The sequence below is a fragment of the Tetrao urogallus genome (genome assembly GCF_951394365.1).
Source record: "Tetrao urogallus genome assembly, chromosome: 19".
Taxonomy (NCBI): domain Eukaryota; kingdom Metazoa; phylum Chordata; class Aves; order Galliformes; family Phasianidae; genus Tetrao; species Tetrao urogallus.
The window spans coordinates 7,040,767-7,056,458 of NC_136832.1; the positions used below are offsets into that span (position 1 = coordinate 7,040,767).

Genomic DNA, 15,692 nt, shown 5'->3' on the forward strand with positions numbered 1-15,692 from the left:
GTTTTTTTTTTTATTCCGAAGGGGAGTCGGGGGGGAGTTCTTCCTGTTTTAACTGGAAACCCTCATCCGGGAAGATATCTCTCAAAAAAGAAATAAATAAAAGAAACGGCTGAGGTGCTGCGCCCAGCCCGTGCTGTGAGGGGGGCCAACCGCCATCGCCTCAGTTTGGGCGGGAACGGCGGCGCGGGAATCGTCACACAGCTCAGCCCCACAGCACGGCCCCGCAGCGCAGCACAGCCCGTCCCACGGCCCCGCCTCTGTCTTCGCCTCAAGCTCCAAGCCGGGCCCGTCTCGCCATGGAGAAATACGAGGTGGTTCCCCAAGTGCCCGGCGGGGTCCGTGTGTCTGTAGGCTGGCTGATTGCTGGCGCTCTGTCTGTGCCCCACAGGTTCTTCAGCGTCTGCAGCCCGGGGCGTTGGGCACCGTGCTGGTAGCGGGGCTGAAAGGGGAAAGAAGCCCGGAGAAGAGATTTGTAATAAAGCAGGTGAGAGGGCGGTTGCTATGAAAACAAGACGCCGTCTGCGTGTTGCTCATCTCTGTGGCCCCTTCTGATAACAACAGGTGAATATGGCGGGCAGCTTGGCTGTTTGGTAAGCTTATACCTCACACATTGCTGTGCTTCTGGAAATGACCAGAATATTGAGGAAAGCTTACCAGAATACTGACATTGAACTGCAGAAAGTAGGTCTACCCAGTGTGTTTTGTGCTGCTGCTTTGACAGTGCAGGAGGGCTGGCCTGCTGTCACAGTCATTTATAGCTTTGTTTCTGTCTATATCCCAAAAACAAGACCATTCCAATCGTGAGAGATTCAAGTTATCGTTTTAAACTTATGCCAGTTCGTATTCAGTTGTCAGTTCTAATCTCAGCAAGATTGTACTTCCTCAAAGTTTCATTTTCACCATATTACAATCTCAACTTTGTCTTCTGTTTGGTACAGGTTGAATGCACTGATGAAAAGCAAGCAAATGAGGCGTTGAAGGAGGTATCTGCAATTCTTCTTCACTAGCTTCACTTGCAGAGACCAAGCTCTTAGCAGAACGACGTTTTATCTGAGCATTAAGTATGTAAATAAGGGGAAGGACAATCTCAGGTGTTCTCCCTGCCCTCTGCTTGAGTTCAAGCCAGAATTTTTTATTAAATGTTCCTATATTTGAATGTGTAGATTCACAGTCACAAACAAAACTACAGGGCGCTAAGCTGAATTCCTATTACCTTTTCTAACAACAGTAAATAGGTTAAAGTAAGTGGAGTATGTAGGTTTTTTCATCAATATTTTTGTATTTATCTGTGCAGGCAATGGGTTTGCTAAAACTTCATCATTCAAACATCTGTGCTTACAACGAATTGTTTGTGACTTGGGATAATGAGGTGAGAATTAACTAGGATTAGTTGTTGTTAATGTAGGCATATAGGTATGTTTGGGATCATTGGTGTAAGATAAGAGGTTGTTTAGTATGAAATTAACCTGTTTTTTAATTTCTGAATAATCATGGTGAGAATTATGAAGCTCTATGGATTGGTGTCCATCATATGGCAGTACTGCATGCTGGCTCTGATTTTGAAGTCTGCTGCTGCTGTCCTATTTTCTAATGCATACTTGATTTTGAGCTGCTTTTGTCCCATCTGCAGTAAACCTGTGTTAGAGAAATAAAAGCAAAACAAGAAAATTCCCTCTTCTGTAGAAAGGCAAAAATCCTGAGGTTTTATGCACAGATAGCACTCAGATGAAATTCGTGTTGGCTTTTATGGATGTATATTTTTTACTTGAATTGTCCCATGTGGTTTCATATAAGAAACACTTGATAACGTTTTGAACAATAGATGCTCTGTTTTTAATATAAATGCTGTCTGCTTTGTGAGAAATTAAACGTCTCGGGACGCCTTGGTATTGGTGAACATCACAGCTTGGCCAAGTCCTTGGTTTTATCTTTCTTACTGGATATGTCATTATCTGCAAGCAATTAGTCAGTCTTGGTGTGATGCTTTATTACAGATATCATCTCTATTCCTCTGTCTGGTAATGCAGCACTCAGGCCAAGTAGATCTTTCATCTCTGATCAAGACAAAAAGGCAGAAGCCGGAGAAAATAGCAGACATGGTAAACTGTACAGAAGAGGCACCTAGCCGAAGTGACTGAATCTCACTGCATGTATATTTCATCCTCTGTCTTTCTAGAAGTCATTCCTAAGACCTTCAAAGCACAGCATTTTGCTGGAGGGTGCTTTTGGAAGCTTTGTCCTTAATCACCGTGGCATTTCTGTAACACTAACTCTTTGTGTAGCTTGTTCTCAAGCAATTACATCTTTCCCCATTTTACATTTTTATCCATGAAAAATGCGGCTAATTGTTATTGCTGAGCACACCATTGTGTGATGAGCATGTTTATCTATCTGGAGAAAATAGTACTTGCTGGTTGGACCTTACTTCAAACAATGGTATTCTCTTGTTGAATATCTGATTTCTTTGTTATGTTGTTCTGTGTATGTTATGCTTTCATGTATATACCTAACAACAGGTGGTGCTGAAGTTTCTGGGACAGATGGTGGATGCTTTGTTTTATATACACAAGCAAAATATTTTCCACAGGTGAGCAGAAATCCCGTTCTCTTTGTTTGATGAGTCATTCATTGTTCTTCATTCACTGTTCTGAGGCTGTTGGCTCAGTACAGCTGTTCAATTATGAAGTGATTTTACTTTCTAATTTGTGAAGGTGTGGAAATGTGTAGTTATATATCATTAGAACCTGATTTCACATGCTGATGGAAAATATTTGTGTTGCAGAAATCTCAAGCCATCAAACATACTTGTGACTGGTGAAGCATCCTTCAAGCTTTGTGACTTCAGTACAGAAACACTTATGACCGATGAATGGAAATGGAAAATAAGAGTAGAAGAAAGTAGATATGTCTTTTTGCTTTGCTGTGCTTTTACAATACTTTTAAAAGATTCAGTTGTGGTGGATGTTCTTAATCTTTGGAGAAAAACAAGCCACAAAGTTATCTAGCTTTCCCCTCCTCCACATTATACCACAACTGTTCTTCAAAAATATGAATAGAATATTCATGGTCAGTTGCCTGCAGCATTAACTGTGTTCACAATTGAAAACTGTAAATCTCAAAGCTCCTCCGCAACAAATACAGTTGGAATCCTTTTTTAGCATGATATAGAAGCAGCAACATCTTGAAAAATCATTTATTAGTTGTAGTGTCTCTCTCATTCTGCTGCAGCATATCAACAGTAAAAAAAAGAAACACCGAACACCACTCTGCTACGTGTCTCTATAACTCGTAGACATACAACTATTGCCTGCAGTTCATGCCTGCACAAGCAGCGCTGTGCGTAGCACAATGTCAGCAACGTTACCTTGGGATTCTTGTTTCCACAGATTGCAAGTGTTGGATGGCTCCTGAAGCATTCAGTTTTTCTTTCAGTGATAAGTCTGACATCTGGGCTCTAGGGTGCATCCTGCTTGACATGATGACCTGCTTAGTTTTGAATGTATGTAATGATGTTTCATTATGGATTTAAAATATGAGCCCACCGCAGAGCATCTGTAACTGAGTGTGGGAAGGCTCTACTGTTCCTGTACTATTTACAGGCAGAAGAAATCACTTTGTTACTGCAGGATATAAGACGAGATACCAGCCATCTTGAAAGAGTTCTGCCCCTAATGCAAAATGAAGATAACAGTCCTTTGCCTTTATTCCCAATTTTATCCATGATGCTACAGATCCAGCCCAGCATGAGACCCACAGCAAAGTGAGTTCTTGATGCTTTCCCTTCATGTCCTAAACCCCACCTACCTTCACAAAGACTGTTTGAAAGGATTTGAATCAAAGTTATTTAAAAAAAAAAAAAAAAAAAAAAAGAGAGAGAGGGAGACTTGGTGCTCAGCTTCTAGAAACGGGCATCCAGATTGTCGTCCTTGTTTTGGAGATTTGCATGGTAAAATCTTATTGCAGGCAACACATTGCATTTTGAGAATGTATACATTTCAGTGTGCAGTGGAATGTTTTGGTACTGTATCCTTCAAAAAAGCCATTAAGTTAAAGCCCAAGTCTGGCTTGCTTAAGGTTAGCTTTTTTATCAACAGTTTTTAAGTAAATTCTGTAAGTTCTGTAAAATATGTATATATATATCTATTCTTCAAGCAGTATTATTTAACTTTTTATGCCAAAATGAAATGAAGCCTGTAGCACTTTCTCTGTAACTTACCAATCTAACATATTGGTACTACTTTTGTCTCTCCTAACTCTAGGGATCTGATCGATGTGCCGTTTATTGGGGAATGCCTGGTTGTTGCTGGTTCATCTTTAATAAAACGCAGGAGTTCTTTGCCTTCTTGTGTAATAGATGTGTTCCTTAGGGGGGGAATTGGAAGCATTCTAGGTAATAAGAAAAATAAGGCAAATTGAATAGAATAGCCTTTTTTTTTTTTTTTTTTTTTTTTTTTGTGGTAGGAAAGAAACCAATGTCTTTTCCATTCAGCATGTATTCTGCTTGGAAATGAATGATTTCACTTTATTTCAATTGAAATGGCATGCTCTTCAGTGGAAAAATCACTGCACAGCCTCGTCTGCAACCTGCTCGGTTTAGCAGCTCTTTGTACTGTGCACATCAAATGGGGCCAGAAATAATTTCTCAGGAAGCTTGAGAACCATGCTTACTTTGCCTATATACTGCCATGTTTGCCCATGTATGCCAACAAAAGATCTGCTCTGCTGTTTTCTTTATGAGCAAGGATGAGGTTGTCTTAATGTAAAAGGCCACGTGAGTGATTTTAAAGCCCCTAGCCCTGCCTTGATTCAGTGATCTAACAGTTCCCCAAAGTGTGCGTGAAGTACAGAGGTCACTGAGATGGAAGATAATGCACTGGAATATTTAGTGATTGATGCTTTAGGGAAGAAGGGCTTCCCTTTCATCAGTCACAAATTCCATTATTTCCATTTATGTGAATTTGTGTCTTGCACAAAAATAGATACAGTTTGAGTGATTTTTTGTCAGCGTTTTGTTTCAAATGATGAGAAGAATTTCCTTTTCTTTTTTTTAACATAGAATTCATGCAGGCTTTCTGGGATGTAGAAGAAGCACAGGCTAGAACCATGCAGCACCTCGCCCGCTTTGTAGGAGATAAAAGTGGTAAGGTCCTGCTTTGTTCAGTCGTGCTTTTTTTTTTCCTTACCTTTTGAGATAACTGGAAGAAGAAAAAAGTCTCACAGCAATGGTAGTGAAATTGCTCTCTTTCTGATCTTTTGAATGTGCTGAAACAGACCAGTCACTGAGGTGACTGTGTTGGTACTTGTTTGTAAAAGTTTCTTTTGAAACGTAGAGGTATTTTACTGGGTAAGAAAAATGGGCATTGGAAACATAGTGATGTTTAAATTGGGAACTGAGTTGAATGGTCAAATTACCATTAATTGAGGAAGGTAATTCATATAATAAAAAATAAAACACAGAAGTGTTTAATATCTGTAATTAGTAAGTGTAGGGAACTGTTAGGTCAGGGTGAACTGGTGATTGAGCACCTGCTGAAGGGCTGTGGCTGCCCATGGAGCACAGGCAAATTGTTTGCACCTGTGCTCCCCTCATGACCAGAAGGGACCCAGCTCATCTAAAGGCCAGGCACACGAGAGCATCTCTTGGGGCTGGGCTGCTTCCTGAGGAGTGCTGTGCAGCCAGAGAGCTCATTCACCACCTGGGTGAGTTCAGTTCTTTCTGTGTGTGGATATTGGCCCACCTGCATATATTTTGCCTGCTTTTGCCACAGTCTGCCAGAAGCAATTTTGCTTCATCATCAGCAGAACAAAAAGGAAAGAACAACTTTTCTTTTTTCCTCAGAATTGTCTTCACCCTCACCACTCTTATTGAAGAAAAGTTTATTATTCCCTTCGGTTCAGCCATGTTTTGAAATATCCCATCGTTTGCAGGGTCTCAAATTTATTTGAAACTGAAACTCTCATGTTTTGAAGCTTAACCATCTTCTGAGCAATCCAAGCAACTGATTGTCTAACTGAATGTTATCTCAAGTTATTTCTCTTCCCCACAGCTCTGCCCTGCCTCCTAGCATTCACTGAATTGATTGCTTTTGCCATGAAGAGTCATATAGATTCTCTCAAGTTACAAGTAGATGGTTGCAGATTATTGCTTGAAATTCTTAGTCAAGGTACAGTTATGAGACTTCCAATTAATGCTGGGTAATGCAGCCTATAGTGTTAAATGTAGGAAATAAAGTTTGAAATGGGTTCTGAAATATTCCTAGGATCTAAATTTAAGGTAAGAGAAGAATTTATCCAGCTTTAATAAAAGCCTAGGTTCCCATGGGCTTTCTTTAGAGTAGACATAAATCAATTCTGTGCTAAAGTGTAAATTTTAAATCCAGGATGCTGGTTTTAGGTTGCTAAATCTGTTTCTTATTATGAGTAAGAGATTTTCAGTGCTTTGTTATTTGAATGTCAAAGGATAAAAGCACACATATCTTGCTTTCTCAGACTGTTCCTTCTGCCTTTTTCTTGGCAACTGACTACTTTACAGGATTGAGTAATAGGAGTTATATTTCAAGAAAAAGAAAAGAATTTTAAATAGGTTTAGGATTTGTTAGGTGAAGAAATGCTGTTAGTTGAATGCTCTATTTAAGAAGAGAGCAGGAGGTTCAAACTTCATTCAGAGCCACTGAAATCCGTGTTATTCTAATGCTTGACAGCTGTAGAGCAGGATGTGGTGGTGATTCTGGGAGAGGATGTGACCAACTCTCTGTTAGAGACGGTGAGAAGGCACTCTGAAGATGAAGGATTTCTTTCATTGATCTGCCCGTTACTGATGATGATTTCAGCTGACGGTTGGTCCCTCTGTTGTTGTTTGTTTGGTTTTTTTTTGGGGGGGTGCATATTCTTATTTTCCCACTTTTTTATGTAGTCTGAGACACATGCAAAACAGATGGGGTGTTTGTAGGCGCATTGCAGTGTCTGTTCAACATTCATCAGAACGCTCATTCAGAAGAGTGTTTTGTTGGTAGGGATGTAGCAGAAGTGGGGTAACCTCCATAGGCTAACTTGTACAAAGTGTCAGGAAGGATCTACACTTATACAACTAATGTTACTGAGTAACACCAAACTTCATATGTTGTCTTCAAACTCTGATGAAGTGATTTCCACTGAAGTTGGGAACACTTATGAGCGGGGGAATTCCTCCCCTCTCAGTTCCTTTTCTGTTCTCTCAATTGCAGATCTGTAAGGAAAATTGATTGGCTAAGGTCTGTTTGAAAAAGTCACTTAAAGACTTTGCTTAACTACATTGCATTAAAGAATCCAATCTGTTTTCTTTTCTCTTGTGATATGTTTACTGTTTTTGTTACACTGTTTAATATGTTGGAGTTATCTGTTGCGAGGACGGTGAGCAGGACAAAGATGCTAGATTTCATAGGATTTTTTTTTGTGTCCCCTCTAGAGGTTGCTGCAGAAAATCTAAGGAAAGCTGGATTAATTTCAGATCTTCTGTCAATTTTACAAAACTTTATTCATAATGAGCAAATCTGCCACTCAAGCTGTGCAGTTCTCTGGAGCTTGGCTGTGAGTGGTAAGTGGAAGATATGCACACTAAGATGTGAAATGCCCACCCTGTGGACTGTTTTCAGTCTGAAATTATGTTATTTTTGGAAGATTCCTGCTGTGGCGTCCAAATATAATTTAAGTGGCAGAGGAAACTGGTTCCTGGAGAAGTTCAGCTTTCTGCAATAGCCTGTATTATTTAGTAGTACTGTAGAACTTGATTTGCACATTTTGAATTTGTTCCTTTTCTGTGCTAAAACAATGTGTTATTCCAGTGCCATCACCCATTAATGTTTTACTGATGTAATTTGGCATATACTGTGCTTGTGACAGTATTACTTGATTAAATACCTCAATGCATTTCTTTTTTTTTGTTATGGTAATTTAGAGAACAGTGTAGACCAAGTGGTGCTGCAAAGTGCTGTCCCCGTTGTCACTGCGGTCATTCAGGAGCACCTCAAGAACGGAGCAGTTCTGAAGACAGCTTGCTCGGTTTTGTGGGCACTGTCCCTGCAAGGTGTGTTTTCCCAAGGCATTTTCATTGTCCCCTCCGCATAGAAGAGGCCAAATACTTCCGTCGGTTGGTTCTTGAAATGCAGACTGCTCGGCCTCCGCAGGCTCTGCAGGTGGCAGCAGAGTCAGAAACTTCGCCTCTTAATAAACCCCCTTATGCTCGCTTCTGTCGCTGTAATGAAGCTGTTCTGGAAGAACCACGGCAATTACGTAACCAGATGCTGTTGATGCGTTGATACTGCGAGGATCCACAGCCACAACAGTTCATGTTGTGCAGAGCGTCCTGCCGGGCGTCTCTTGAGACCAAGAGTCCTGCTTGTGTTACTCTGTTATGTGCTGCTATCATGGTGTGTGTATATATACAGGTTTTGTTTAGGGCCGTTTGCTTTGTGATTTGGCAGTGTTTCAGATGAAAAAGTAAAACATGTATCTCTCTCATCATCATGCACACAAATGAATGCATCTTTACAATACTGTTCTGTTTCTCCCACATGCAAGAATACTGTATGTTTACATACTGCCCTGTGCTCCTACCATTGTTTTCCCCAAGAGGAGATGAAAAAGGACCCATTGAGCAGTGCACTCTTCTCCTTTTTAATGCCTACCACTAGAATATGTTGAGTGGGATTCTCCATTCCTTTTAGCTTGGAGAGTGCAAGGAAATCCTGACACAAAAGACATACTAAGTTTTTTTCCTAGGCTTCTAGAGGAACTTGCAATAGGACATTATTAGGCCTCTAAGACAGTTTTATGGGCTTTCACACCCTTTCTTTCTTTTGATGCCTTGTTAGATGTCCTTTCAAAAACAGGAGGCAGAAATTGAGATGAGTATTTAAAACATTATAGTGTTTTGATTTATTTTGTTTTAAAGGTTTCTTAACTGAAAGTGACTATGAGCCCACAACAGCGCTTCTGATGGATGCACTTAGGATGAACCTGGAAAAACCAATGCTGGTGAATAATACCTGCCTGGCATTAGCAAGCCTTCTCAGGCTATCTGGTAATGCTGAACAGTTTTTGTTAATTGCAGATCACCTCAGATGTAGACATTTCCTATCAGTTCAAGAGCTCATAGTGGAATTGAGATTGTCATCTGCTCTGCTTTGTTATCATTTCTTTCTTGCAGAACAGGGAGGAAGGACAGCAAAACTGGAAGTGCAATTTATTTTCTTCTTGTGGTTGTGGCATGCATGTCTGAGAAGCAGATCAGCACAGACTCATTGAGGGTTCTCACTTTATTTACACTATAAATGGGTAGAGCTCAGACAAACAATAAATACAAAAATCTTACCTCTGCTATGCAGCATCATGCTGCATGTATGGTTCTTTACTTGTCCAAATAATCTTCAGAATAACTTTTAGAAAGGCTGAAAAAAATGGACGTGACTCCCTGGAGAAATGTTATGTGTGCTGTCAGGGGCAAGGGACCAGAAAGCAAACAGCACAGTCTGCAGCTCCCAGTTAGTGCAGCAGCACTTGTTTCCCTTTCAGAAATAGCAGCTTTCAGATTTATAACAGATTCTAAAGGCAATGGAATAAACCTGATCAAAGATGCCTACCGCTTCTTCTGTGATGATCCAGAGGTGGTGGAAAGTATCTGCGTGCTGATTAATGAGATGGCTCAGTACGGTAAGACGATGGCGTTTCTTGTCCAGTCTCTTCCCCCTCCCCCCAAAAGAACAAAGTTTGGAAGCAGTAGCTACTCAGGTAAATTAAATCTCTCTGGGAAGGCTTACTATATATCTGATGAGGGAGGATGAATTGGAATGTGACTTCATCCCATTCTTTCTTGTCACTGAATAATTACAAATGCCCTTGTAAACGTACAAATGTTCTAACTTCACTTTGCATTCTATTTATGTCGACCTATTTCCTTTCTGCTCCCTTTTAGTCCCTGCTAAAACCACTGCAAATCATACTAGTAACCATGAATTATCCTTTTCATTTATGTTCTAGATGACGTTACGCTGGAAATGGTGTCACAGCAGATGGAAGAGCTGCTGTCTGAAATCAAAAGCCGGTTTCCATCTAGCGTGGTACGTAGAAGTCAGACAATAAAGGGTGCCTAATGTTACAGCCTTTGTCATTCTCCAATGCTGGAATTACACACTGCAGAACTTTACAGAAGAGTTGTTTGTATGTGTGTGATCAGTGAGGTTGTACAAATACAATTCTGATGGTCTGCCTGAAGGGTTAAATTCCAACACAGTCATATAAGGGAAAAACAAACTGTGAAAACACCAGAAACTGTGAACAGATAACAAAGTTATTCAGGCTATTTAATGTGTTATTCTAAAATTTCCTTTAGAATGGCTTGCTGTCAGGTAGCCATCAATTAGAGAATTAGAAGCTGTCTTTTTCCCAGCAAGGCAATATAACTGGTTACTCTTATGACACTGCTTTTTTTAGTTATGCACTTAGTCTGCCTACATAAATTGTCTCAGATAGAAGGAAGCAAACTTTTTCTCCACTGTCTCCTGCAGGCACTGCCTGAAGCATATTAATGAAAGCAGAAACTATAAGTTAGTGCATTTAAAAAACAAAAACAAAACAACAACAAGAAATGAGAAGAAAGCAGCTCCCTGTTGTAAATGCAATTTGTTGTTCCCTATGTTCCATGTTGACAGATGAGGCAGACAAACAAGACATGAATCTCTTAATCTAGCAGTACACTTTGTAGCATGCAACTGCTAACTCTCCAGAACCTGTACCTTGCTACCTTCCACTGTTCAGATTATTGAAAGCACTGCATTAGTATTCAGTTTGATAATTACAACTGCTTTAGATTTTGCAGATCACACCCCAAATATTTAAAACATCATTTGTTTTAAAGGTTTACTTTAAACACAGTTCTTTATTAATAAAGAAGTATAAAAATAATTAAAACAACAAGGTGGTCTTATCAGTTCTCATGTTTCTCTCCAGGAGATTCTGAGCCTTGTGGATACGGCACTTCTGAAACTGCAGGAGTAAAGGAAAGGCTTCCTGTGTAAGAACAAGACGTGCAGACTTCTGGCTCAGATATAAAAGCTTGGATCACCCTGAAGTATTTTACAAGATATTTCTCATCAGGAAGATTAATATTGGGCTATTAACAGTACTTAAACAATTCTGTTTTCTGCTTAGTTACCACAACTGAGAGACTAATGGCAATACTTAAGAACTTGCCTTACTTTGTAGACTTCCAAAATATCCAAAATAAAGGTTTTAGTCTTGAGAGTAATAGTAAAGCAATATCAGTTTCTTCTCGCATCCATCATAATTTAAAAACTCTCTCTTTATTGCTCATTTAGTATTTATTTCCTTGCAATTTCTGATGAACTACTTCACAAATGCAGGTATTTGGCAGTATTGTTTAATTAGGTGCATGCCCTATCCAGAAAGGGGCAGTATTCTTGTATGGCAACATTCATGTACTCTGCTGGGCTTCTGTTTGTATTTTATCAAATTGCTGCTGTTAGTTCTGAGTAGCCTGGGATCTGACAGTGAAGCAGCAAATGCAGCTAAAGAACACAGTGTGGAATCATGCAAGGTTCACGGTTTGTCTTTAGCTTTGTTCTTAAGAGCAGCTTCCCATTTCTTTTTCTCTAAGGTGTACAGTCTCATAGCTGCTTGTGCATCCTGAATCTAAAAGAAAACAGAACAGGAGGCTTAAAACATGGCTTGACATGATTTTAAAATGTTATTATTAATGAACAGTGAAATCTTTCATTTGAATGCATCCTTTCAAGTAACATTTTGTAATCTCCTTCTAGATTCAGATCTTGAGTGACTAGTGCAGGAAGGTGAGCATGTAAGTTGCCCACTACAGTGCCATGCATTCTCTGATTGTGACTTGGAAAATCATTATGAAAAAATAGTCTTGATTACAGGATCTTGGAGATACCTTCACAATTTGCTTGTTTTTTTTTCCCAACTTCTTTACCTGTTAGCTTCAATGTTTCACTGGATAAGAGGATAGAACTGCTGAGAGTAGGCTCTCACTACTGATGCATTTATTTCTATCCTATTCATCACGGCACAACAGTGCATTATACTGCTTTTAATGTAAGCAACTGGAACTTTGACCTTATTTTTCTCCCTGGGGATCTTAAAATAACAAGAATTAAAGTAAGAATCAGTATTTAAAAATACAGATGAAGCATGTGCCACTAAGAAAGCCTAGATGGCAATCTTTTTATGTGACTGTATCCAAGCAGAGCTTGCTGACTTTGATTGTGAAGTGAGAATGAGGGCACAAGACTGGACTGAACTCTGATCCCAGAACCAACGTGCACCCTGTTGTTTATCTACCCTAAAAGGCTGCACTGAGGAGATACGTACCGAGCAGTGCTCTGATGTCTGCACTTGGACGTCTAGAAGGCTATTGCAGAGCAGCTTCAACGATGGCCGTGAACTCTACAAATACAAAGATTGAATCGTGCTTTCTCACACTGCTTGATTTATCTACGTGTCTATACAGCCTCCCTTGGTGAACTGGCAAGGAGAATTAATGAATTACTTCATTTAATGAATTAATGAAGCTTATGCACATCTGTATGCACTGCTTAGAGGATTCTCTATGTAGTACCATAACACAGGTTTATATTTGAGGTGTTTTACTGTGGAAAACAAACAGTATATAGCTATGAAATATAAAATAAGGTCCTATACCTTTATTTCTGGAGTCTAAGTAGAAACTTGAAACCATCTATTTCTTAATATCCATGTGCAAATGACACTGCTAAGAGTATTACATATCCTTACCATAACTATAACTTACTAGAACTGTATAATCTTATTTTGCCATTCCAGAACAGCATTACGAAGGTCATGTGCATGCTAAGGAGTGGGAGGACTGTTGAATGTTGTGCAGAGGCACTGCACGTAATATTTGCAACTAACAAAGTAACACTGCCATGCTTTAAATACTAACCAAGCATTCAGTCAGATCTGTATTTCCAACCAGCAAAAAGCAGAGACCCCTGTTTCAGGTTGGAAAGAAGAAATGAGGACAAGTGAGGCGAGCATAGGAGTGAGCAAGCTAAAAGCTGGAGTCAGCAGCTCTGGTGTCAGTTAATCAAGGGTTCCTTTCCATCACTTTCTTACCTTGACTCTCTGTCTGAAAGGTTTGTATTTCTGCGTGTCGCGTATTTTCTTCTTAGGATGGTCAAGAAATAGGACCTGAAAGAAATCGTATTTCCAGTGTAAAGGATGCTGCTACATAAAAATGTACACAGCTGAATGTACAGCTTGCTGCTCTTCCGTATCCAAATCAGAGCTATTAAGATCAGTGTGGAAGCTGAAGAACTTGGTGCCGTGAACAGGGGTACACTTGGTACTGCATGAGAGGACAAGAAACCGAGCTAACAGTTAAAAAAGCAGCAGCTGAGTTCAGCTGTGTTATGTGACTGATCCAGGAAGATAAATTCATTAATTTTCAGCGTTTGGAGCTTTGTTACCTTCAGGTCATTGTGTAATGCATGCCCGACTAAAATCCTTCCATTCAAGATATCAGCGACCTCCTTCTGAACCGTTTTAAAATCTTCACCTAAAGACACCAGGCAATGAAACACTTTGCATTAGACACATCAAACATCTGAGCAACCTACAGTTAAAATACAGCGTCTTTTTGATGAAGACAGCTCTGTGTTTTGGGACTGTGCTTACACCAACCTGTCCTGCACCATCCATGTACAAACCTGTCTTTAGATGCTCAGGCCGGATGCCGCTAACGGCCGTTCTGTAATCTGTCACCTCTTCTGTGGGCTTGACGTACTTGTCGTAAATGCACTTTCCAAACCGGTTCACGATGGACACACGAGCCACAATGCTGTCTTCGCCGTTGGGTCCCACTCCCACCATCTCACAGTCCATAGCTACAGCTCTTGTAAGACTGAAAGAAAGGACAACTCAGTGATGCATCTCTTAACGGGGACCGCACAGCAAAGCTGCCAGGTTCACACACTGATACAAACAGGAAAAACTCAGCAGTTTGACTGGCAGCAGACTCAGACACCAGCTTAAACTTTGTCTGCAGTCATTAGAAGGTAATCTTGATGCCTGTGCTTCCTGCTGGAACACCACTCACCCTCCAGAAGACTTCTCTTTAACCAGCACCTGCTCCACAGACCGTTTGGACTGGCCTGGTTCAAGTCCCAGTTTCCTTCTAGCAACTTCTGCTGCTTCGGGTCCTATTGCTGCTTCGATATCTTTTGGATCAACATCATCAAACCAGATGTCAGCCCTGGTTAAGTATAAATTTAATTTCATTAAGTAGTCTTAAAGTGACTGTGCATCTCTACAGTGTACAAAAAGCAGATTTAGAATCAAGAAATCAGCTCTCTGAAAAGTAGTCCATACTGTCATCTGTGCAGATTCATTGCTGAATGGGAGGAGGGATAGCATGCACCTGCTGCTGCCCAAAACAAAGCCTGGAAGAGCACAGCTATTAGGAGCATACTTCTCTGTACACCTCCTAAAGCAAATTTTCGTATGCATGTACTGATGCTTGAAGTACTCACTCTTTGGGCTGCTGTGCTGTATCTTCAGCTTTCCTCTTCTTATGTTTCACGTCGCTCTTCTCCTTTTCAACGTTGCCGTTTTTCCTTTTCTCTTTGCAGCCCTTCCCATCGCTTTTGGTGCCGTTTAAATTCTTGTTCTTTTCAGCTCTGCTGGGTTTGGGCTCAGCCACAGGAGTGCTGCCATCACAACTCTTGGCCCTCTTATCTGTATGCTTAGGTTTGGAATTCTTGTCAGTTGCAGCCTTCTTGGATTTCTCCTTGGCCGAAGGAGGGCTGTGTGCAGCAGGACCCCTGTCCTTTTTATTTGTGGATTTGGGTTTCAACGCGTTTTCATCCCTGGTGCCTGGATCCTGTTGGCTGTTTCCCTCTTTGAGCGGATGCTGCTTCTTGGTGTAAGTCTGAGATGAAGGGATGGGCGCGTTCGAGCTGCTTGCCTTCTGCTTCAGTAGCTAAAAGGGCCAAAAAAAAAAACGGAAACAGAAGAGAGACAGATTATCTCCTTGATCGCCTCCCTTCAATTCTCCCCCGCCATCAGTGCTGCGAGGACTGAAGCAGAGCAGGGCTCTGGCTGGCTGCAAAGCCCCATACCCGTGGGTCATTGTTAGGCACAAAGAATCTTTTTAAACGATGACACCCAGCGTGGAGCTGCGTTAATGACGAGCACGGCAGCCGGCCCGGCTCGCCCTCACCTCCTGCAGCGCCTTCCAGTTGGAGGAGAACTCCTGCGGGCTGCGGGGCAGCGCCGCCACCGCCGCCGCCTTCGGGCCTTTCTGCGCGGCCGTCCCCGCGTGCTGCCCGGGGCCTCGCCGGGCTCTCCTCCTCCGGCCTTTCCCGCGGGCCGCCGCCTCGGGGTCCGCCTTCGCCATGCGGGACCGCGGCGAGGGGGCGGTAATGCGATGGGAGCGGTGCAGCGCCCGGCGGGGAACGGCGCCCCGCTCTTTGCGTTCCGCTGCTGGGCCGGGGCTGCGCGGGCGCCCCCTGGTGGCCAACCGCGGGGCGAACCCTGAGGCGGGCGGGGCGGGCGCCCGGAGCTTTCACGTGCGGGTCTGCGCGGGCCGGAGCTCCGCTGCGGGGTGCGCGGCCTGCGGGACGTCGCCCTGAGTCACAGCTCGCCCGAGGGGCTCCGGCTGG

At 41.8% G+C, this 15,692-nt stretch overlaps 2 protein-coding genes across 2 annotated transcripts; one reads left to right on the forward strand and one right to left on the reverse strand.

Annotated features, from left to right (window-relative positions):
* Positions 1-296: 296 nt before the first annotated feature.
* Positions 297-11,031, forward strand: STKLD1 (serine/threonine kinase like domain containing 1; the record flags this gene model as incomplete). The annotated part of the gene is made up of 19 exons (XM_079544588.1): positions 297-311; positions 389-484; positions 939-983; positions 1,295-1,369; positions 1,995-2,099; positions 2,517-2,587; positions 2,783-2,898; positions 3,387-3,499; positions 3,600-3,760; positions 4,260-4,390; positions 5,057-5,140; positions 6,048-6,164; positions 6,702-6,836; positions 7,445-7,573; positions 7,934-8,064; positions 8,905-9,058; positions 9,550-9,687; positions 10,015-10,094; positions 10,984-11,031. 19 exons carry the CDS (start codon positions 297-299, stop codon positions 11,029-11,031), a joined length of 1,944 nt encoding a protein of 647 aa, XP_079400714.1.
* Positions 11,032-11,592: 561 nt separating this feature from the next.
* REXO4 (REX4 homolog, 3'-5' exonuclease) lies at positions 11,593-15,427 on the reverse strand (the record flags this gene model as incomplete). Its single annotated transcript, XM_079544707.1, has 8 exons — positions 11,593-11,685; positions 12,382-12,456; positions 13,147-13,221; positions 13,500-13,588; positions 13,740-13,933; positions 14,129-14,284; positions 14,562-15,010; positions 15,251-15,427. The coding sequence occupies 8 exons, from the start codon at positions 15,425-15,427 to the stop codon at positions 11,593-11,595; spliced, it is 1,308 nt and encodes a 435-aa protein (XP_079400833.1).
* Positions 15,428-15,692: the final 265 nt, after the last annotated feature.